This window comes from Canis lupus, chromosome 24 (genome assembly GCF_011100685.1).
Source record: "Canis lupus familiaris isolate Mischka breed German Shepherd chromosome 24, alternate assembly UU_Cfam_GSD_1.0, whole genome shotgun sequence".
Lineage (NCBI taxonomy): Eukaryota > Metazoa > Chordata > Mammalia > Carnivora > Canidae > Canis > Canis lupus.
Window position 1 is genome coordinate 43,912,519 of NC_049245.1, and position 21,917 is coordinate 43,934,435.

Genomic DNA, 21,917 nt, shown 5'->3' on the forward strand with positions numbered 1-21,917 from the left:
ATGTATTTGCCTTTCAAATGGTTTGGTTTCTCTTGGTGGTAGGGTTCATCACACTCTTCTCTTAGCCAAATATTCTGGAGTAACTTTAAAACTATTTTTGAACGCTGAAATGCCCAAACGTTGGCAGCCGTCGTGCCTGGTGAGCAGCGAGGTGTCACTGCTCTGGCCTCGCAGCTTCGTGTGTCTCCCTCCCCTCCGGTCCTTCCTTAGTTAAGGTGGGGAACGGGGCTGGAGGCAGGCCTATGAGGCCTGCAGTGAGCATCTAAGTGAGGAAGCACATCCCACTATCTCCCATTATCTGTGGGGTCTCATCCAAGGTGCTCCATTTGCATTCCAGTATCCACGGGAACCCTGGAATCCCCCAGGGCCACTGGTCACCTACCACACCACAGCTCCCACACCTTTTTTCTCTTCCATATCCCTCTAACATAGAAGCACCTTTGTCTATATGCTGTGATTGCTTCGAGAGAGATGACATGTTCAAATAAGGGCACCAGAGAAGGACAGACCTGGGTTGGAGTACCAGCTAACCCCTTTCTAGGCCGTGTGGCCCTGGAGAAAGTTCTTAACCTTTCTGAGTTCTATTCCCTTCATCTGCAAAACGAGAAAGTGATACTTGGGGAAGACACTTATACACCTGGCATTCAGCACAGCATTCAAAGAGAGGAAGAACTCATGGCTAATTTTATTTTTTATTTACTTATTTATTTATTTATTTATTTATTTATTTATTTAAGTCCGAGAAAGAGAGTGATGGGGCAGTGGGGGAGAGAGAGTATCCCAGGCAGGCTCCATGCTGGGCGGGGCTGGATCTCACAACCCTGAGATCATGGCCTGAGTCAAAATCAAGAGTCAGATATTTCACCAGCTGAGCCCCCCAGGCACCTTTCCTGTATAATTTGCTCTTAAAAGCCATCTCCCTGGTAATCTTTATCTGATTCAGTTTTAAAAACTACTTGTCATTAGTTTGTTACCTTTTGATTTTTTTTCTGAAGTAATAACACACATAGAAAATGCCATAAATATAGTGTACACCTTGTTAAATTTTTAAAAAGGAGGCAGACCTTTGTAACCACTCCTCACATCACAAAAAGACATCCTTCACCACCCAGAAGGCCCACCTGGCACCTCCTTCTGGTCGCCATCCTGTTTTCTAACATCACCGGTCAGTTTTGCCTGGTTTTGAACTTCCCATACACGCCCTGTGGTTCAAATCTGGCTTCTTGCATTCAGCGTGGTGTGCGGTGTTCGCATCCGCTCTCCCTGTGTGAACAAACGACTGTGTATCTATCCGATCTGCGACCACGGGCACTGAGTTGTCTCCAGATGTTTGCGGTTACGAAGGTACCACCACAAACATTCTTACACACGGCTTTGGTGCCCTATGCAGGTTTCTGTTGGACACACACCTGGGGGTGGAATTACTGGGGCACGGGAGATCCATGTATTTGTAGTTCTGTTTATTTTTCCTTTAGCAGACACAGTTTTCTGAAGTAGCCCATCCATAGGCCTCCCCCCTGCAGTATGTGAGAATTGCCTTTGCCCAGCATCCTTACGACGACACTTGATACAGTCTCCATGGTCGCCTTCTGGCAGGTGAGTAGTTACGTTTCCCTCTTCTGTATAAGTTGTGTAGGGCTTTTTAATTGTTACTGACAGGGAGTGTATTTCTTAGTACATACCCTCCAATATTACAGACAACAAGTCCGCCCACAGCGGGAGCTGCATGCGGGGGAGTTGGGAAAAGGAGGAGGAGGATCAGGATCCTGGGTGTGGAGAGCCACAGGCCCAGGGTCAACTCTCAGGTCCTCCATCTGGCTCCGTGATGAGATAGAGCAGGAAAGGCTGTACCCGAAGGTGAAAGGTGAACCAGAAACCGGAGAAAACGTTTGCTAGGTATATAAAAGAATGGGGGGATCCCTGGGTGGCGCAGCGGTTTGGCGCCTGCCTTTGGCCCAGGGCGCGATCCCGGAGACCCGGGATCGAATCCCACGTCGGGCTCCCGGTGCATGGAGCCTGCTTCTCCCTCTGCCTGTGTCTCTGCCTCTCTCTCTCTCTCTCTCTGTGACTATCATAAATAAATAAAAATTTAAAAAAAAAATAAAATAAATAAAAGAATGGATTACTATCTTTAGTTTGCTAACAGTGTCTAAAAAGCAAAAAGAACAACCCTCCAAAAAGGAAATGATCCACATTTAAAGACCTCACCTCACACACACACACAGGTTCTGTACAAGAATTCCTAAGTCGACAAGAATAGCACCATAGCACCGCAGCCTTGTTTATAACTTCTGGAGAAAGAACATAAAAGAAACAAACTGTCACATACAAATTAGTGGAGAGTTGCCTAATATATAGCTGAGTGAAAAACAATAACATGAGTATGTATGCGGAATCTGACTCTGTTTATATAAAACAGCTTACGCAGCGCACATACCTTTACAATATGTGCATGCTTTTAAAATTTGGAAATATGTGCTCCAAGCTGTTGCAGTCATTATCTCTGAGGAGAGAGGCTTGGATGACAAATGCCACCTTTTGTTCTTTATTTAAAATCACTTTGTGTTTTATATATACTTGCATACTTTTTACATTTTTTTTTTTACTGTGTGTATGTGTGCATTTTTTTCTTATTAAAAACAAACAAGGGCTAGACACCTGGGTGGCTCAGTGGTTGAGTATCTGCCTTCAGCTCAGGGTGTAATCCCGGGGGTCCCAGGATCGAGTCCCACATCGGGCTCCCCGCAGGATGCCTACTTCTCCCTCTGCCTGTGTCTCTGCCTCTCTCTCTGTCTCTGTGTCTCTCATGAATAAATAAATAAATGAAATCTTTAAAAAACAAACAAACGGGCACCTGGCTGGCACAGTTGATAGAGCTTGTGGCTCTTAATTTCGGGGTCGTGAATTTAAGCCCAATTCACGTTGGGTGGAGAGCTTATTTAATAAACCATGACAACAAAATTTAAAAATAAAAATTCAGAAATTCCTGCTCCCTAATCCCATCTCAAATCCTTAATGGAGACTGGCTGAATTAGATAAATTGAAGTGACATTCGCCTTATTTTTCCTTTTTAAGAAACCCCTTCCAGGCAGCCCCAGTGGTTTAGCGGTTTTGTGCCACCTTCAGCCCAGGGCATGATCCTGGAGACCCGGGATCGAGTCCCACGTCGGGCTCCGTGCATGGAGCCTGCTTCTCCCTCTACTTGTGTCTCTGCCTCTCTCTCTCTCTCTCTCTCTCTCTCTCTCTCTCTCTCTCTGTCTCTAATAAATAAATAAATAAATCTTTAAAAAAAGAAACCCCTTCCCTTTGAACCCTCCTGCACTGTTAATGGGAATGCAAACTGGTACAGCCACTCTGGAACACAGTACAGAGGTTCCTCAAAAAGTTAAAAGTAGAACTATCCTGCGATCCAGGAATTGCACCTGTCAGTATTTACCCAAAATACAAAAGTACTAATTCGAAGAGATACATGTACCCCAATGTTTATCCCAGAATTATCCATAATAGCCAAATTATGGAAACAGCCCAAGTGTCCAACAATTGATGAATAGATACGGAAGATGTGGTCTATATTCACAATGGAATATTATTCAGCCATAAAAAAAGAATGAAATCTTGCCATTTGCAATGACACAGATGGAGCCAGAGAGTATCATGCTAAGTGAAATAAGTCAGAGAAAAACCTACCATATGGTCTCCCTCCTATGTGGAATTTAAGAAACAAAACAAATGAGCAAAGGGGATAAAAAGAAATAGGAAAATCAAGGAACAGACTCTTAACAACAGAGGACACACTGCTGGTCACTAGAGGGGAGGTGGGTGGGGGCTGGGAGAAGAGGTGATGGAGATAAAGGAGGGCACCTGTCGTGATGAGCGCTGGGTGATGTGTTCAAGGGCCGAATCACCGCATCATGTACCTGAAACGAATATTACACTCTGTTAATCTTGAATTTAAATAAGAACTACAAAAGAACACACTTAATGTGGTCAGTAGAAAGCTTATAGCCACACTTGGAGCAAGTGTGTAGAACTACACATTTTTTAATTTTGATATTTAATGTAAATCTTTCCAAGCTGCCCTAAATCCTCTTAGAAAGAGAGGATATAAATAAATATATGTTAAGAAGAAGAATATTAGTCTATAGCCTGTCAAAATAGTACTGTTGGGGAAGCCAGTCTCATTTATAGATGCCAAGAAAAAGAGAATGACTCCATGCCAAAAAGGAAGAAACAAATTAGCACACACCCGAAACAAACAGGGGTGTTTTAAATGCATACACAAAACAAATTTGCTATATTTTTCCACAAGCAACTGGCTGCCTGCCTCAGAGCTTTTGAGAACCAAATTATGGACCCAGGTTTCTAAGCAACCTTAATGTTTACTGCAGACCTTTTTTTTTCCATTAAAAGTTAAGAACCAGATTGCCTTTAAGATGGTAAATTACAAAATAAAATGCAAAGCCTTTTAATATTTTTAGTTGTTTGACTTACATTGTTACTAGCCACAAACATGATTCTCTACTGAAAAATAGGAAGCCAGGCATCTGAGCCTTCTAGAATTTACCCCCCAGGAGAATCAAATGATCACTTCCCTTTATACCCTCTCCAAGGGACCACCGCTGGAGCTTACAAGAGAGAGGAAAGAAAAAAGATTTGACAGCTAACACCTCAGGATGAATCACTTGGTTAATTATGATTTTAACCCGAACTCTGGTCACTTCAATTTTTTATCTTCAGCACATCCTTTCAGTGTCTTCCGGGAAAAACAATATAAGCCTGCAGAGATTGTCTTTTTAAAGTTGACATACACAGACACCTCTGTTCAAGGGATGGGAAGCAGGACAAGAGGACCAGAATTCTCTTCATCAGTACCCAGTGTAGGATGTTACCTTCGGGCCTTTGTTAGAATAAAATATATGGAAAACACAATGAGGCTATTATGTCTCCATTCCATTAGAGACAGGGCAATTTTAAGAAGAAAATTGTAGGACTGAATGTAAATGGGAGGTTAATGGACAGTCTTGGGGCACAGGAGCCACGCCAGGGGTATACTATCATCAACGTTCGCATTGCAATTGGTGGCTCCAGCGATGGGGTCGAGTGTCTTTGCATATAAATGAGAACCCGTCATTGTTGAAGCAGATACTACAGCAGCCACACGGGGGTTTTTTTTATCAACAGATTCAGATCTGCAGTCTGATTCGGTCAGTTATTAACTGTCTGGGCCTCCTCATCAGAAAATATCCCACCTAGTATGCTTTGCTTGAATTTATTTCTGTTATCTGCTATTTCCAACGTGATAGCCACATGTTAAAGAAGTAGGATTCCTGTGGGTTTTCTGATCTGTTCTTAAATTACCTCTCCCAAAACAAATCTTCTGAATGTCATAAGAGATGGGAACATGGGTGGCCAAGCGGCAGTTTTAATAAATGGCCTGTTAACAACCTTGTGGGTGCTAAAGTTTTGAAGCTTCTTAGAGTCCATATAAGGAGATGATCATTGAGTATATCAGATTACCCCCTCTGGCCCCCTCCCCCAAAAAAAACCCACAGCCACCTTGAACAAAAGAATTTCACCAGCCTGGAAAGGCTCTTCCGCATGAGCTAGATTAAAATGATGTGCAGATTTACATGATCCAGAAATCTTGATGAGAGCATTTCAAGAAATAGAATAAAATTGCATTTACTTAGAAAATAGGCTCTGAAATGAATGACTCAGGGCTCGTGTTTCAAAGAGGGCTCCAAGGCCAGCCAGAAGACGCTTAGTATTTTGCTGACTCAGGCACCGTGCAAGCTTTGGCTGCCTCCTCTGTGAGTCCGAGAGTGATTTTATTTGCGAAATGATAACGATGCGTCTTCATGGGGTGACTATGAATAGCTAATTGATGGCAAACAGTCAAGCCGCATAATCCAATATTAATCGCACCAATAATAGAAATGTCATTACCAGCCCTAGCACCCAACTGTCTCTTACCAAACCGCGCACCTTCAGTGCCTGCTTTCTCCCTCCGTGAATCCATTAGAGACTTCTTTATTGTTTCTCTAAACAGCCTAAAACATAAAAATTTGTCTTTACTTTTCACAACGCGGTAGTTTAAAAAAATACACCCACACAGCACACACAAACACAAACTGAAGAAAATACGAGTGACTTCGATTGCAAAGTAAAATGGGAAAAAGACAAAAGATCGCTTGTGGCACCAGCTGCAGGGGAGCAGCACAGATCGGAGGGGCCCGAGCAAGAGGAATCGGAGGCTGGGAGCCGCCAGCACAGGGGAAGCGGGAAGGGACCCGGCAGCCAAAGCGGCCCGGCATCGCCTCTGTAAAGTGCCGTGGGCACCACGACACTGGTCACCTCCACCCCTCCCGGGGACCCGCTTTCGGAGGCCGACCCAGCATCGTTTATCATCCAGATTAAGTGTTATAACTCTGGCCGCTGGAAAGCCCCACCTCTCGGCCCGGAGGAATAAATAAAGGAAAAAGCAGGACTCTCATCCCACACCACGCACATTGTCACAGCACAAATACAGGACGACCCCAGTGCGGAATTCATCTGCTGAGAGGGTCCTTGAGTGACACCTTGCCCGTAGGGGGGACAGAACAGAAGGTCTTTACTACGTGGTCCCTTTTCTAATCGCTGAAGTTAAGAATCACTTACTTTTATTTAGTGACGTTTAAAGATTGGGGGAGAGGAGAGGGCAGAGCTTCACAGAGTCACAAATCCATGAGGAATGGGGCGCCGGGGGGCTCAGTCGGTTGGGCGTCTGCCTTGGGCTGAGGTCGTGGTCCCAGGGTCCCAGGGTCCTGCTCAGCTGAGGTCGTGGTCCCAGGGTCCCAGAGTCCTGCTCAGCGGGGAGCCTGATTCTCTCCTGCTCGCCCTGCTTGTGCTCACTCTCTCTGTCAAACAAATAAAATATTTTTAAAAAATCAATGTTGGAGAACCAGATTCGGGGCGTTTTTATTTTAAAGAATCTCCACACCCAAATGCTGCTGAAACTCAAAAAGCCCTGAAATCGAGGCTCCTGCTCCGCCGACCGAGCCAGCAGGGGACCCCAAGAGCTGGTTAGGGACGCCTTGTTTCCTGGATGTGTGCAGGGGTGAGAGGGCTTTTCACATGCGATGAGCTCATTTCCTCCCAAAGTACCAAGAGACGTGGGAACCTGCCCTGCGGTGTCCTCAGTCCTGGGAAGCGTCACCCTTCCAAGCTCACACGCCCCACAGGCCCCCAGATGTCACCCGGGAGACCTGGGGAGCTCTTCGAAATGCACCCCATGTTCATAGCTTGGACTTTAGAGGGTTGACCATGTGCCAGCCACGTGGCACTGAGAACCTCACTCGTACTCGTTCCCCGAATCCCCCCCAAACCTCGGAGGTGGAAACCGTCCTCACTCCCCACCTTCCCAGGGGGGACAGACAGATGGCCGGGAGGAGAAAGCAGCCCCTGGCACCCACAGCCAGGCTTGGTGCTGTCCCTCCCGCTGCACACAGCCCCCCAGAACATCACACGAGGCCCCCCGTGCCCACCGTGGGTCAAGAGCAGACACAAGAGCCTTCCGTGACGGTTCTGAGCCCAAACAGAAGCAACAACATTGTCCCAACGCCGTCGGTTGGCCCAGCATCCCCTGGCCCGGCTCATCGGGGCGTCGGCGTGGCTGTGGCCTGGCCAGCGAGCTGCAGGCTGGCTCAGTCTGCGGGCCGGGCACCGTCCCATCACCCGTCCCATCACGGGGCTTCCCTAACCCACCCCGGCCCGGCCCTTCCCCCAGGTCCAAGGCCGCCTCCCGCGCCCCTCCTTCAGGGGCAGGTGCGTCCCTGGGGGCTTTGGCTGGAGGAGGTGCCAGCCCCGTGGGAGCGGCCAAGCCCAAGGTCGCGCTTCGGGCCAGCAGGGCCCCGGGCTGGGCAGGCCGCAGACAAGGCTACCGGGCCCTGCGCGCTCGCGCCTGGGGTAGCTTCCCTCCAGGTGGAAATGCAGTGGTCACGGCCACGAGGGGCCCTGGGAGGGCAGCCCAGGAATATGGAACCAGGGGGGCCACCCTCACAGCCCTCTCCCTCCCTCCCCGTCCCTCCCCCACCCCATCTCTCTCCACCCCTCCTCCCTCCCTCCCCCTTCATCCTTCTCTCTCCCTCTCCCCCCCTCCCTACCCATCCCTCCCCCACCCCTCTCTCCATCCCTCTTTCTCCATCCCTCTCCCCCTCCATTCTTCTTTCCACCTCTCCCCATCCCTGCCCCCTTTTCCCTCTCACCTCCTTCCCTCCCTCCCTCCCTCCCTCTGTCTCCCCTTCTCTCCCTCCCTGCATCCCCCCTTCCTCTGGAGCTCAGCCCCCAGCCCCTGACCTGCTCAGCTCCCCCTCTGTGCTGGGGGCGGGGGGGTAATGTGTTCAGGGGATCCCTGGTTGTGTAACGCTGTGCCAGGCTGCCTCCGGTTCCTGTCTTGGGGGCCCGGGGGCCCGGGGGGGGGGCGGGGGGGGACAGCAGGTGGGGGGACGGGAGCGGGGGCTTGGCGTGGGCCCAGGGCCGGCGCTGTTCTTATTGGGAGGAAACAGCCAAGCTCTGTAGGGTCGCCTGGCCTCTTGCATGGAGGCAGATGGAGACAGCTCAGGGCCATACCTGGGTCTCCAGACTTTTTTCGGTGCTGTTGTCACTGGGGTGGCGTGGAGAGGCGGCCGCGGGGAAGTGTCACCCCCAGGCCTCCCAGTCTGTGGACAGAGCAGGAGGCATCCCGCCCCCCACCCCCGCGGCCGGCCCCTCGGCCTGAGGCCCAGGTGAGCCACCAGGCCTGGGGAAGAAGAGAGCTGGGCAGATTTTACACACACACACACACACACACACACACACACACACACACAGCTGGAGGCCCTGCCTGCTGCCCCAGCCCCCAACACCCTGGAAATAATCTGCGGGGACCCCGCAAGCCCTCCCCACAATAAGACCAGGCTCCGTCCCCGCCTCATCAAACATTGATCCCGCAGCTCTGCTGCCTCACGCTGCCCTGGGGGAACAATGAGGTAAATATGCCTTCCTCACCCCTAAGGAGTCTGGAATCTAATTATCTTCTAGAGATCCTTTGGGGATCTGGTTAATAAATCAATACAAATGATTTGTAATTAGAATATCAATTATTTGTATGCAAATGTGGCCTTCTGGGTGCTTGGGGACAATCCTAAGGATTGAAAAGACTCTCCCCCCACCCTCCTCAAATTCTTAATTACATTATTTCGTTCATTCATCAAACATTTATTGAGCACCTTTTACGTGCCAGGCACGGAGAGACGGAGGGGGGGGGTGTCCAAGAACCCACCCCCCGTTGCTCCCAGTCAGGAGCGAAGGGAGTTCGGGCTTGGGGGGGGGTGAAAGCAACGGTCACCCTCCGCCTCCAAACCCGTCACCCCGTCACCCGCCTCGTTCTCGGAGACGCTCAGCCGCGCAGGCAGCTGCTCCCAAGTGTCAGACGCCCGGGCAGGGGTCAAGGCCCCAGGACTGTGCCCCCCCCCCACCGACTGTCTGCAGACTGTGCACCCCCCCCCCCCCACTGTCTGCAGGTTGGGCCCTGCCCACTGTGACCTCCTCTCCCCGCGTCAGCGCCCGGTGACCCCCGGCGGCCAGCCATTCATTCAGCCATTCATTCCTTCACTGCTTCCTCTTCCGAGGTCTGGGCTCTGCACCCCGCAACCCCCCCTCCAGCGCTGGAGGTCGGGTGTCAAGATGCCCAACACGCGGCAGGCATAAACGTGCAATGACGGTGACAACGGAGACGCTGCCACGGACGTCCACTGCAGGAGAGGGCAGCGAGTGCAAAGGGCCTGTGGCACAACCACTGGGGACTCCTGGGCTCGACCCCACTCCGCAGCAGGGCCCCTGGATCTGAGAAGTGTGCCTCCCACCGGCCCTGCTGCTCCCCTTCGTCTGAGTCCTCTTCTCCAGCCTCTCGCTGCTCCTGGCTAAGGCTCTAAGCCTCCCTGCCTTGGCGTCCTCATCTGCAAACCAGAGAAAAGGACGTTATGATTTCGGGGTGAGAACATGTGAGACGCTTGGCGCTCTTTGGTCAACGGTGGCTGCGTGCGCAGCTTTGTCCCAGGCCACCCTCCAGGCGTCGGCAGGATCTCTGTGAAAATACACTTGCTGAATGCAGTGTGGGATCCTGGGGGTGGGGTGGGGAGGGAAGAAAAGCTGCTGACATCCCCAAATAGTCTGGAGTTTAGTTGCTAACAATGCTGCGGCCAAAATCGTGTTGCCACCACCATTGTGTAAAGTGATGTTAAAATGATAACGCCGGAAAATAAATAAATTAATTAATTAATTAAAATAAAAATAAAATAAAATGATAACACTGGGAATACTGGCTGAGGAGCACCCAGAACTCTCCATATGCCCACTGCGACTTCCTGAAGCTGAAATTATTGCCAAAAAAAAAAAAGTTCATTAAAACATTTTTTAAAAATGAAAATTTAAAGAATAAAAACAAAAAAAGAAACAACTTTTAAATACAATAAAAAAAAATAGGTCAGTTACTCCTCTGTATAAAAACAGTGGGCTAGGCAAGGACGTCCATGGATAAAATCTAGACTCTCCAGGATACCAGGAGCTCCCGCCTCCCCTGGCCCTTGGGTCTCCTCATCCATAACCTCGGCCCTGGGTTGAGTGAGTTCACATACGCGAAGCGCTCAGCGTGCTGTCGGGCGCACGGGGACCTGCTCAGTGCAAAGAAAGTAGAAGAGCGCGAGAGAAGACTGGGGGCCCTGCCCTGCTGCTTTCAAGATGAAGGGAGGCCTCAAGTCATGGACTGTGGCTTGTGTGTCCAGAAGCTGGAAGGCAAGGAGCCTCCAGATGGAGCACACGTGGACTGTCATCCTCTTCAGGCCCAATCTCAGACCTCTGACGTCCCGAACTGTAAGAATAAATTTGTTTAAAGCCACAATCTGGGGGTAATTGGTTTTAGCCCCATAGGAGACGAATACTTACGCTAATAGCTTGACAGGGAGCAGGAGCTACATGTGGATACACCTGCGGAACCGTCACTACTCCTTGCCTTTCCCCAGGTAGGCCCCGGCAGGCTGTGCACCCCAGGGCCCTTGCATGTGCTACTCCTCCACTAGGGGAACCTTCCTTTCCTTTCCCCCGCTCCCCGCCCAGGTCTGGTAAGATTTTTCTTACTGTTTTGCCAAGACAATTCTCTATATACTCTCTGAGCATTTACATTTTCCTCCCAGGCCCCAGAGTATAAAGTTCACTGTCTCTTCCTAACTTTCTTCTCCTGTTTTTTAGTATTTATGGCGGATTGGCATTATTCTGGTGTGGTGTTTTTTCCCCCCAACTCTCCTCACTAGACGGTGAGGTCCTCTGTAGCCAAGGTTACGCGCATCACTACAGGATGGGCACGTGGGGGGACTCCCAGGAAGACCGACAAACTGTTGGCCTTGTGTTCCTGCCAGTGTCACCTAAGCACCGACCCCTCACCTGGCACCGTAGTTCCGCTAGTCCTTGGCTTTTATGCCCCAATCCCAGGAGTTGATATGTTGGGTCTTCTCAGAGGCCCCTAGCCCTGGCCTGTCCACACTCCCTCCCACGAAGGCCCACCTCCGAGCTTCTGGGGCCTGAGGCCTCAGCACTGTCCCTCTGTCCACCTGCCCTCGGCCAAGACCACAGTGCTGGCACGCTCCACGCCTGGGGAGCACCCCCTCCTGGTTCACAGCCTGCTATTCTCCTGTGCCCTGGGGGTTCTCCTGCAAGGGCACCAGTCCTACTCCCAGGGCTTCACTCTCCTGACAGGACCTCCTCCCACGGGCCCACCTCCCACCACCATCCCTGGGGGATGAGCTTTCCACCCTGGACTCTGGGGCTGGAACACAAACCTTCAGCCTCTAGTCTCCAGCATGTATCCTGCTTGAATTCTCAGGGTTTTCTGAATGCGTTGTTTGGTATCTTTCATCCTTCTGGAAAATTCTCAGCATTAAACATTGTTTTGTATTGTTGTGAAGTGCACAGAACCTATAATTTGCCAGCTGACCTGTGCGCAGCGTGCCATTCGGGGACGTTGAACCCATTGACACTGCGGTGAGGCCATCGCCACCATCCACCTGCAGAACTCGCAACCCTGGCACTCCACCTGCAGTCACAGCAGCTCCCCAGTCCACCTTCCCACGCCCCCCTGCTCCTGAGTACTCCCTTTGTCTTTGTGAATTTGGTGACTCCGGAAACCTCATGGAAGTGGAATCCTCCGCATTTGTCCTCTCGTGGCTGGTGTAGTTCACCGAGCATCACGTCCTCCAGGCCCATCCATATTGCAGCACTCGCCACAACGTCTTATTTATTTATTTATTTATTTATTTATTTATTTATTTATTTATTTATATTTTTTCTTACAACGTCTCTTTTAAATATTGCCTCGGCCCTATTCTCTCACTCTTCTCTTCTGGAAGGCTGACGAGTAGTTTATTCAACCAGTGTTATTCAAACTGTAGGTTGTTTCCCAAGAGTGACTTATAAAATCAATTTAGTAGGTTGTTACCAGCGCTGAGAAAGAAAATAAATAGCAAATATCAGAGTGTATTGTATTATTTCGTGAAACTTTTGTTTCAGTTGTATTTATTAACATACTTATACATATATCTATGCAGCGACGCACAAATAAAACGCATTTATTACTGCGGACTGTGGTAAAGAGACGAAGAGAAAGAGAAGCCTGGAAAACACATCATTCTCCATATGTCTTTACTTCTCTGTCATAGTCTAATCTCTGATTTTTATGTTCCACATCATGGGTATTGCTCCAGACCTCCCCCTCAGTTACTAACTTTCCTTTAGGCTGCTGATAAACCTGTTTCATGAATTTTTTATGTCAGGATTTTTCTTTTTTCTTTTTCTTTTTTTTTTTTACATAGTTTAGTGGTCCCATTGGCAGGTTTCTAACGTTGGTTTTATTTAGCCTCCACCGCGACGCGGGGATGGTGACATACTGAGGTTTTAGGGTTGGTCTCCACTGCTGTCACCTCAGGCACTCAGCAGTGGCCAGGCCCCCTTGACGGGGGAAGTCTGTGTTCTTGGGCCCATCCAGAGCATCACATCTGCCACCAGGGCCACTTTGTAAATAAACCCAGTGAGCAAGCAATGGCCTCGCTGGGGAAAAAACAAAACAAAACAAAAACAGCACTGTCATCCACAAAAAGTGTCACCTTGTGCACTCGATTATTGGAGAGTCACTGCTTTGGTAGATGTGCTTGGGTGGGCATTCACAGGGGACACCAGAATCTTCTCATGTTTCCATCCTCAGAACTATCCACATCCCTCCCTGTCGCCAGGCCCAGCTCCACCAAGTTTGTCCCTGGCCACCGCTGCCAGTCAGCGTACACTTGTGCTCTCGAGTCATTTCTCAGCCAAAGTAGACATCCCAAAGTACTGCTTGAGATTTTGGCAAATCTATGAATTCCACTTAGGTTGTCATTCTGCAACCTGCCTAATTAAATTTGGGGTACGATTTTCAGCAAGGTCAAAAACCTATAGAAGTAGAAATAAAGGATTATTTTAGGGATCTCCCTGGTTTTCTGTGAGTTAAGCTTAGTGTTTAAAGAGCCCGTCACTTTCTTTCTGCGACAGCTCCAGTGAGCTCAGATGCAGCCACCCCACCCCAGGGTCCCCTGTCCTCATGGCCGTGAAAGCGTAGCAGCCACTCAGCCCTCCAAGGCCCTTCTTCTGTGAGCACCGCGTCACAATCAAGTGTGGATGATGACGTAATGAGTAGTGATGCCACCACATCTTGTTTGTGGACTCCTTGTAACCTTTGTCACGTGCTAAACTAGCTCTCTGGAGGAAGAAGATAACTCTGGTTTGTTGTTTCAGATTTCTGTGGTGCAAATGCTCCCACCAGGACTGATTTTAAGCCACTTACGGGATGTCACTGAACATAGTTAAGAGGTGATGCGTGCTGGCTCTTGCCAGCGGGTATGAACCCACCGGCCCAGCCCTGCTGCTATCTCGTCCCACAGGCACCGCAGCCAGGCATGAGGATGGGGCCGAACCAGGCCCAGAACATCTTCTTCGAGGGTCTGTGTCCTGGGACCACTCTCAGTACCAGGTGGTGTCGGTCAGAGTCCTGCCAGGAAAGCAGGAATTATAATTGTTTTGTTTTGTTTTTAAGATTTTATTTATTTAAGGTGCCTGGCTGGCTCAGAGAAGCATGTGCCTTCAACTCAGGTCATGATCTCGGGGTCCTGGGATCGAGCCTTGGGTCAGGCTCCCTGCTCAGCGGAGAGCTTGCTTCTCCCTCTGCTCCCCTCCCCCCACTCATGCTCTCTCTCACATGCTCTCTCTCTCTGTCTCAAGTTTTACTTATTTTTTTTTTGAGAGAGACACAGACAGAGAGATTTATTTATCTGAAAGAGAGACAGATGGGGGTGGAGTTCCAGGGTTGCAAGAGGAAGAGTTCTGCAGGTAGATGGTGGCGATGGCCTCACCGCAGTGTCAATGGATTCAACGTCCCCGAATGGCACGCTGTGCACAGGTCAGCTGGCAAATTATAGGTTCTGTGCACTTCACAACAATACAAAACAATGTTTAATGCTGAGAATTTTCCAGAAGGATGAAAGATACCAAACAACGCATTCAGAAAACCCTGAGAATTCAAGCAGGATACATGCTGGAGACTAGAGGCTGAAGGTTTGTGTTCCAGCCCCAGAGTCCGGGATGGAAAGCTCATCCCCCAGGGATGGTGGTGGGAGGTGGGCCCGTGGGAGGAGCTCCTGTCAGGAGGGTGAAGCCCTGGGAGTAGGACTGGTGCCCTCACAGGAGAACCCCCAGGGCACAGGAGAATAGCAGGCTGTGAACCAGGAGGGGGGGCTCCCCAGGCGTGGAGCGTGCCAGCACTTTGGTCTTGGACTTCCTGGCCTCCAGAACGTTGAGAAAGAAATGTTGTTATTTAAGCTATCCAGTCCATGCCATTTTGTTACAGCAGCCTGAGTGGGCTAAAATAATAAATAAAACAGGCACATTATGGTAACGCGGCAAAACCCAGAATAGGTGGAAAAACAGATCATCTTTGAAGGGATGATGAGGAGACTGTCATCTGAAATCCCAGGGAACAGTATCTTTGGGCTGTAGAGAGACCTGTCACCATAGTAAACCAGCCCAAATATCTCTCAAGAACAAGGGTAGAATAAAGTCATTTTCAGATTAGCAAAAACTGAGAGTGTGGCCAGACAAACCCTCAATGAAACAGAATTTAAAGAATTACTTCAGGCACAAGGAACGTGTTCTTGGTTGTTAAGTTCTGAGATGCAAGAAGAAAAGGTGGGCAAAGAAATTGGTAACTATGTGGTTGAGCCTAAATTAACACCAACAGTATAAAACAAGGTGTGACAACTCATGGCATGAAAAGGAAAAGATTAAACCTGAAACACACCACAATTAAGGGATATAATTTGGGGGGATGGGTGGTTAGAGTTCAAGTGTCCCAAAGTCCTTGTATTTTAAGGAATCACAGTAAAGACATTTTAAAAATTGGACTTCCATAAGTACCCATGCCATAGTTTTTGGGGTGATCATGAAAACAGAGACAGTGTAGAAGAAGAGGAGAAGAAAATGAGAGAAAAAAAATCAGCCCTAAAGAAAGGAGAGTGAAAAGAAAAAAAAAAAACAAAACAGGCATAGCAAATAGAAAGCACAAAAGAAGATGGTAGAAATAAATCCAGACATATTAGTAAATATAATAAGTATAAATGGACCAAACGCTCTAGTTAAAAGACAAAGATTATCTTTAAAAAAACTTTTTACTATGAAAAAATTTCAAGTATACACAAAAGTGGGAAGAATAGTATAAAGAGTACCCAGATTAAAAAAAAAAAAAAGAGTACCCAGATGCCCACCACAGTAGAGCCAACATTAATTATTCACTGTTTATTTTCTCTCTATATATAGGTATAGAAGACTATTAAGAATACATATATATATATATATTTTTTTAAAGATTTTATTTATTCATGATAGATGTAGAGAGAGAGAGAGAGACATAGGCAGAGGGAGAAGCAGGCCTCCATGCCGGGAGCCCGATGTGGTACTGAATCCTGGGACTCCAGAATCACGCTCTGGGCCAAAGGCAGGCATTGAACCGCTGAGCCACCCAGGGATCCCCAAGAATACATACATTTTTTAAGAGATTTATTCACTTAGAGAGAGAGAGAGAGACAGCACTCGTGCAGGCACAGGGGAGGGGGAGGGCATTGAGAGGGGCAGAGAGAGCCTTAAGCAGACTCCCCTGAGCCGAGCTAGATCTCAGCACCCTGACTGACATTACGACCTGAGATCACGACCTGAGCTGAAATCCAGAGCTGGATGCTTAACAGACCGAGCCACCCAGGCACTCCTTGGGAGCCCATACTTTATGTAGGAAACATTACACGATGACATAATATTTAAGTGGCAATAATGACATAGTGTTCACTTTGGAGGCCAAGCACATCTGCCTGCGTTCCCAGCAGTTTATTTTAGTTTATTCCCAGCAGCTTTTTAATAAGTTATTTGTGTGGTTATTTTTCCAGAGGCTGGCTCTCCAGCGGGTTCCAGTTAGAGGGTAGAAACCAGGTCAAGGGATCCCTGGGTGGCGCAGCGGTTTGGCGCCTGCCTTTGGCCCAGGGCGCGATCCTGGAGACCAGGGATCGAATCCCACGTCGGGCTCCCGGTGCATGGAGCCTGCTTGTGTCTCTACCTCTTTCTCTCTCTCTCTCTGTGTGACTATCATTAAAAAAGAAAGAAAGAAAGAAAGAAAAAGAAACCAGGTCAATTCCTCTGATCATTGGATTTGTCGATGTTGGTTGCAGGTGTTAGTAAAGGCTGCAGCCCCGTGCTGGCCACGGAGTAGCTATGTAATGGAGCGCTGCTTTCAATACGTCCCACGGCGGGGTTATTGAAGGCGTTCAGCGGAGCAGCATGAAAGCAGCGAGCAATAACTGGTAGTTTACTGCGCATCCATTGCTTACCAGAGGTCACGGTGCCTAGCACACGCCACTCACTTACAAACATGCTTATGCTAGGAATATAGGACTTTCCTTATTATTCCGTCTCCACCAGTGCCTGGCACTACAGAAGCAAGGCTACGGTGGAAGTTTCTTCTCTTTGCTATTATTAAAGCACTTTGCACAGCGGCGGGCCCCCGGGGGCCCTGAATAAATCAGCTTCGCGGTGCGGGTCCGCACTCCTGAGCATCCTTGGCTCCGCCTCCAGCCCTGCACGAAGCCCCGCCCCCTGCCGCCCGGTAGCCCCGCCCCGCGGCCCGCGCCGCGCCTGCGCACAGCGCCGGGAGGGGCTCCGCGCGCGCAGCTTCCCGCCGCCCGAGCGCGCGCAGGGCCAGCCGGCCGGCCCGCCTGCGTGCGTGCGTGCGTGCGTCGCTGCGTGCGTGCGTGCGTGCCGTGCGTTCGCCGGGCACCGCGGCCTCGCCCTCGCCCTCCGCCCCTGCGCCTGCACCGCGTAGGCCGCCCCCCCCCGCGCGCGCCCCGCAGACGACCCCCGCCCGCGTCCCGGCCGGCCCCCCCTTTCCGAATTTAAAGGGGGCGCAGCATTAACGCCTCCCGCCCCAGGTGACCTCTCAGGGGGTCCCCCCGGCAGAGCTGCCCCGCCGCTGAGGAACATGGCGAAGGTGGAGCAGGTCCTGAGCCTCGAGCCGCAGCACGAGCTCAAATTCCGAGGTAAGCGGGACGCCCGCCATGTTCGGCCGCGGGCCCGGCCCGGCCGCCCCGCGCCCCCGCCCGCGCTCGCAGGCACCGGCGGCGCGGTGGTGACGTGAGTGCCCGCCCGGCCCGCGGTCCCCGCCCCGCCCCGCCCGACGGCGCGCCCGCCCCGCGCCCCGCGCCCCGCGCCCCCCCGGCGGCCCCGGCCCCCGCCCCGCCCGCCCGCCTCCCCCCGAGCCGCCCGGCCCCGGAGGCGCGGGGCGCGGTCCCCGTCCCTGCCGAGCGCGCGCCGCCCTCCCGCCCCCGGGGCCGCCGCCTCCGGGCCCCCCGCGGCGGGCACCCGCCGTCTGCCCTGCCTCACCTCCGCTTGGCGCCCGCCGCGCCGCCGCCACCTCGGGGGAGGTTTTACGCACTTGTGTGCTGCGCTCCCGGCTGGACGGGAAGCTCCATGAGGGCAGGACGCGCCGCTCCCTGCCGGGCGCCGGGCACACACCGGCAGGGGGACGAAGCGCCCCGCGCAGGTGGTGGGACGCGGCCCGGGGCCTGCAGCTGGCGTCCCGGCGCCCACGGCCCCGTCTGCGCGGGGGGCGGGGGCGGCGGCGGGGTCCCCGCAGGGCGCGGAGCTCCCCGGCCCCCCAGCAGCTGGGCCCTCTGGGAAGTGCCGCTTCGCACTTCTTGGGGTTTATCTGCCCTGCTTTTTCCCCCGACGACGAAGTACAGGCGTCACGGGCCGTGGGCACCACGTCAGACTTGCCCAGTCTCCTTTTTTTTTTTTTTTTTTTTTTTTAATTAAGATTTTGTTTATTGACTCATGAGAGACACAGGCCGAGGGAGAAGCAGGCTCCATGCGGGGAGCCCGACGCGGGACCCGATCCCGGGTCTGAAGGCAGCGCTAAGCCACTGAGCCACCCGCGCTGCCTAGTCTTTCCTTTTACAACGTGTTGAGTCACCGTCTGCTAGGTGTCTGGTTGGCATCAGAGAGGCAAGGAATGAACAAGCGACCCTCCCGTTCCCCTCCCCAGCTTCGAGCTTACCTCCTCGTGGTGGGGGCGGGAGGGGAGACAAATCAGCAAAAGAAGAGTACTTCAGATTGTGGTAAGTTCCGTGAAGGACATACAAAATAACAGCAGGTGACCTGATGAGCCTATGCTTCAGGTCGGGTGGCCAGGTCACCAGGGGCCGCCAGCGCTTGGCCGGCAGCAGGTGCTCGGTAGGCATCTGTGGAACGGATGCTGGCCAGAGGCACCCTCATCTATATGCACTGGCAGGAGGTAGGACAGGGGAGCTTACCCAGAGTTACCCGGTTGGCACATGGCACGTTTGAACTCAGACTTCAGAGCTCACGCTCTTAACTGTTCTGCCGTCTGACCCCTGGGAAATACTCTAGAGCTGTGGCTGTCACTTTGCCTCCCAGAATAACAATCTGAAATGACTCCAAATGGTATAATGAACCAAAAGATTTTCCAGTTAAAACGAAAATATAAACCCCACAAACCTAACATTGGTTGTGATTCTGGTGGCAGTACTTTGTCCTGGGTGACGTTCTCATGGCCTTCTTCTAGAGCAGCCAGACTCGGGAACAGGGAGCGCAATAGTTTCCGCTCGAATCGTCTGAAGTTCTCTACTCTAGAAGCAGGATTCTGCTACTCCTGAGTATTGGCACATTCATTCGTTCAGTTCACATTTACTGAGTGGCTGCTGCACATGTCAGGTACCAGGGAAGAAGAATCACTTTCGCCCTCAATCCCCCCACCCCAGGCCTTAAGTCTAGGGAAGGAGGCAGATGACAGACCCATCCAGGACAGGTGCAATGATGGAAGGTAATCAGAGTACTCCAAGAGCAGTAAGGAGGTCAGATCCTGGAAAAGGTGTCATTTGAGCTGAGTTTAAAGGTCAAATGGAAGAGACTGAAAGAATGGGGGGGGGGGGGGGGGGCGGGAGCGCGTCAGGCAGAGGAAATCCCATGTGTAGAGGCAAAAAGCCTGAGATGACTGGACCCCTTTGGCAGCAGCAAAGAACATTTGTTGGGGTAGCAAGGCAAGGTAGGGGATGAGACTAGTTAGACAGGAGTAACGTCCAAGGTCTCCTGTGCCTGGACACAACCAGTATCCAAGTTCAAATTGTGTCGCTTCTCCTTAGCTAGTTCTTCCTTGATTGATTCCCATCCCCCTACCTGTCTCCCAGTACATACACTCATCTGTTAGGTTTTTGAAAGAGGTTCTGATTTTTGAGAAAAAGTTTTGGTTTTTTTACGTAAAGATGTTTGATCTTTGGCTGGCAAGTTCACCCCTCAAAGTTAGGTCATTTGTCAGTCCATGGGGATGGAACTCACATCTACTTGCTTCTTTTTTTCTTTTAAAGATTTTATTTATTATTGGGGGAACAGAGAGGCAGAGACACAGGCAGAGGGAGAAGCAGGCTCCATGCAGGGAGCTCGACGTGGGACGTGGGACTCGATCCCAGGACTCCAGGATCACCAGGATCACGGCCCTGGACCGAAGGCGGTGCTAAACCACTGAGCCACCTGGGCTGCCCTACCTTGCTTCTTAGAGAAAGTTCTGTTGTTGCTTAGTGGTGATACTGTGGCTGTTCAGCTTTATAAATGCACAATATTATACAGAGATGGCTGGTTGTATTTAGACAACTGATTTCATCATTTCAACTTCTTTACCTGAAAGGTAAGGCAGAGAACAGTGACCTTTGGCCCTGGGTTGCCCAAAGTAATAATGGTCAAAGTCACTGGATATTTTTGCTAGGGAAGTGGTCCAAGAGAAGTCATGGTATCAGATTGTTGAAGGCTGTTGGCTCGCAACTTCAGAAGAGGCATCTGCAGGCGTGTGTAAACCACTTTATGAGATTGGTTTATTTGTTTTAAACTGAGCACTAAAACAAATTAGAGACTCAGTACTCTGGCTTGCTGCGTAGAGTTCATTCATTTCAGGGTGAGAACTGCCACATTTAACTGATCTGTTCCAAGTTATGCAGAGTGGTGACTAACTTTAGGTGGTTCACTTAGATGAACCAAACCTGTAGGCTGACTTAATAAGAAGGAAATAATTAAAATGCCTAAAATAATACAACCTTATCCAAAGGAAAAAAGTTAATTTTCTTTTAAAGGAGAAAAAGAAGCATCTTTTAAATGCAGCCTAAGATGATAAGGGATTATATATGTTGGATTCTTTTTCATTTTGGGCATTTTGTGTGATTCTGTTGAGGTTAAGGATGTTTTTGAGGAAAAGAGAATGCAGACTTATGTGACTTTGTTCAGACTTCTTGACAGTGCCAGGCAGCACTGTGTTAAGTATCAAAAGAAGAACTGTTGGCCTCCTGAAAGAAGCATGACACTGTGACATTTGTCCTGGTGAAATAGTACAAGCTTTTTGGGGGGTGGAGGTACCTTTCTGAGTTTTTGGAAACTCTTAACAAAGGGTTGTTGCTCTTTCTGTTGATCTCATGTCTTCTGAGGCCTAACTTCCTTTCCTTTGCATCTCCTGACCATGAGGGCCCTCTTGTTGCCCAGCTCAAAGACAGCTTTCTGAGGGAGTCACTTTCGGGGCATTTTGTGTCCGTTCTTTTCTTTCTCCTCTCTATCTTCTTCTGTCAGATTCCATCTTTGGTAAATAGTATGTCTTGTGTGTTTTTGGTCATTGTCCAAGACTCTTATTCCTTCTTCACATCCTAGCACCCTGTCCCGCCCATGATGCAGTCATGTGAGAGTGGTCTGTTAACGGCCTTCATGAGCTGATTAGTTAAGGTGTAAGTCCACTGTGGACCTTTGCTTTACTCTGAGATGAACCCAGTGACTTTCAGGACATCTTGCTATTGGTCAGTAGGAATGGCACCAGTAGATTGGTGTGGTTGATGACCACTTTGGGGAGAAAATAGGAACCAGAGTGCTGCAGATGGAGGATACGTTAGCAAAACTGTCTTTTGAGTTAGGAAAGCGTGCTTGGAATCATTAGTTCACCCCCCTTAAGTTAATGTGTAATTTAATATTGTTTAGGAAGCTAAAAAATATAAAACCCTGTAGATACAGTCCGTTCGATGCAGTAATTATCTTTCAGATGCTAAGTACAGCATTAATTCTTTAGCTTTAGTATAGCACTGATTTCTTTAACATTTCATGATCACATAGAACAGACTGTGTTTTACAGCACAACAAAATGTCAGCAGTGTGCTTAAGATTCTTTATGGTAGTGGTTTAAATCCATCCTGAATAGATTATCTTCATTTATTTAATTATTAACCAGCTTGCTCATCAAAAGC

At 50.1% G+C, this 21,917-nt stretch overlaps 1 protein-coding gene and 2 long non-coding RNA genes across 8 annotated transcripts in view; 1 reads left to right on the plus strand and 2 right to left on the minus strand.

Annotated features, from left to right (window-relative positions):
* Window positions 1-760: 760 nt before the first annotated feature.
* Window positions 761-7,698, minus strand: LOC119865704. Of its 3 annotated transcripts, none has more exons than XR_005378053.1 (5): window positions 7,524-7,698; window positions 6,658-6,896; window positions 5,986-6,050; window positions 3,862-3,917; window positions 761-1,892 (listed from the first exon to the last, which is right to left on the minus strand). It is a non-coding gene; the product is annotated as an uncharacterized LOC119865704 (long non-coding RNA). The 3 variants fall into 3 exon arrangements; XR_005378054.1 differs by lacking the exon at window positions 7,524-7,698 and adding an exon at window positions 2,209-2,291 and having other exon boundaries at window positions 761-1,263; window positions 6,658-7,515; XR_005378052.1 differs by lacking the exon at window positions 7,524-7,698 and having other exon boundaries at window positions 6,658-7,515.
* An 8,726-nt stretch (window positions 7,699-16,424) lies between these two features.
* Window positions 16,425-18,182, minus strand: LOC119865706. 2 transcript variants are annotated; one of them, XR_005378055.1, is made up of 2 exons: window positions 18,013-18,182; window positions 16,425-16,719 (listed from the first exon to the last, which is right to left on the minus strand). It is a non-coding gene; the product is annotated as an uncharacterized LOC119865706 (long non-coding RNA). The 2 variants fall into 2 exon arrangements; XR_005378056.1 differs by lacking the exon at window positions 18,013-18,182 and adding an exon at window positions 16,965-17,211.
* The window catches only part of VAPB (VAMP associated protein B and C), a 56,056-nt gene continuing 51,544 nt past the window's right edge, over window positions 17,406-21,917 (plus strand). Inside the window, exon 1 of one of the 3 annotated variants that reach the window (XM_038572712.1) lies at window positions 17,406-17,669. In XM_038572712.1, the coding sequence (XP_038428640.1) occupies window positions 17,612-17,669 (58 nt within the window). In that variant the 5' untranslated portion in view covers window positions 17,406-17,611. Of the gene's footprint in view, window positions 17,670-18,583; window positions 18,747-20,238; window positions 20,330-21,917 lie in introns of those variants that run through there. The other 2 variants (XM_038572710.1, XM_038572711.1) reach the window with 2 other exon arrangements.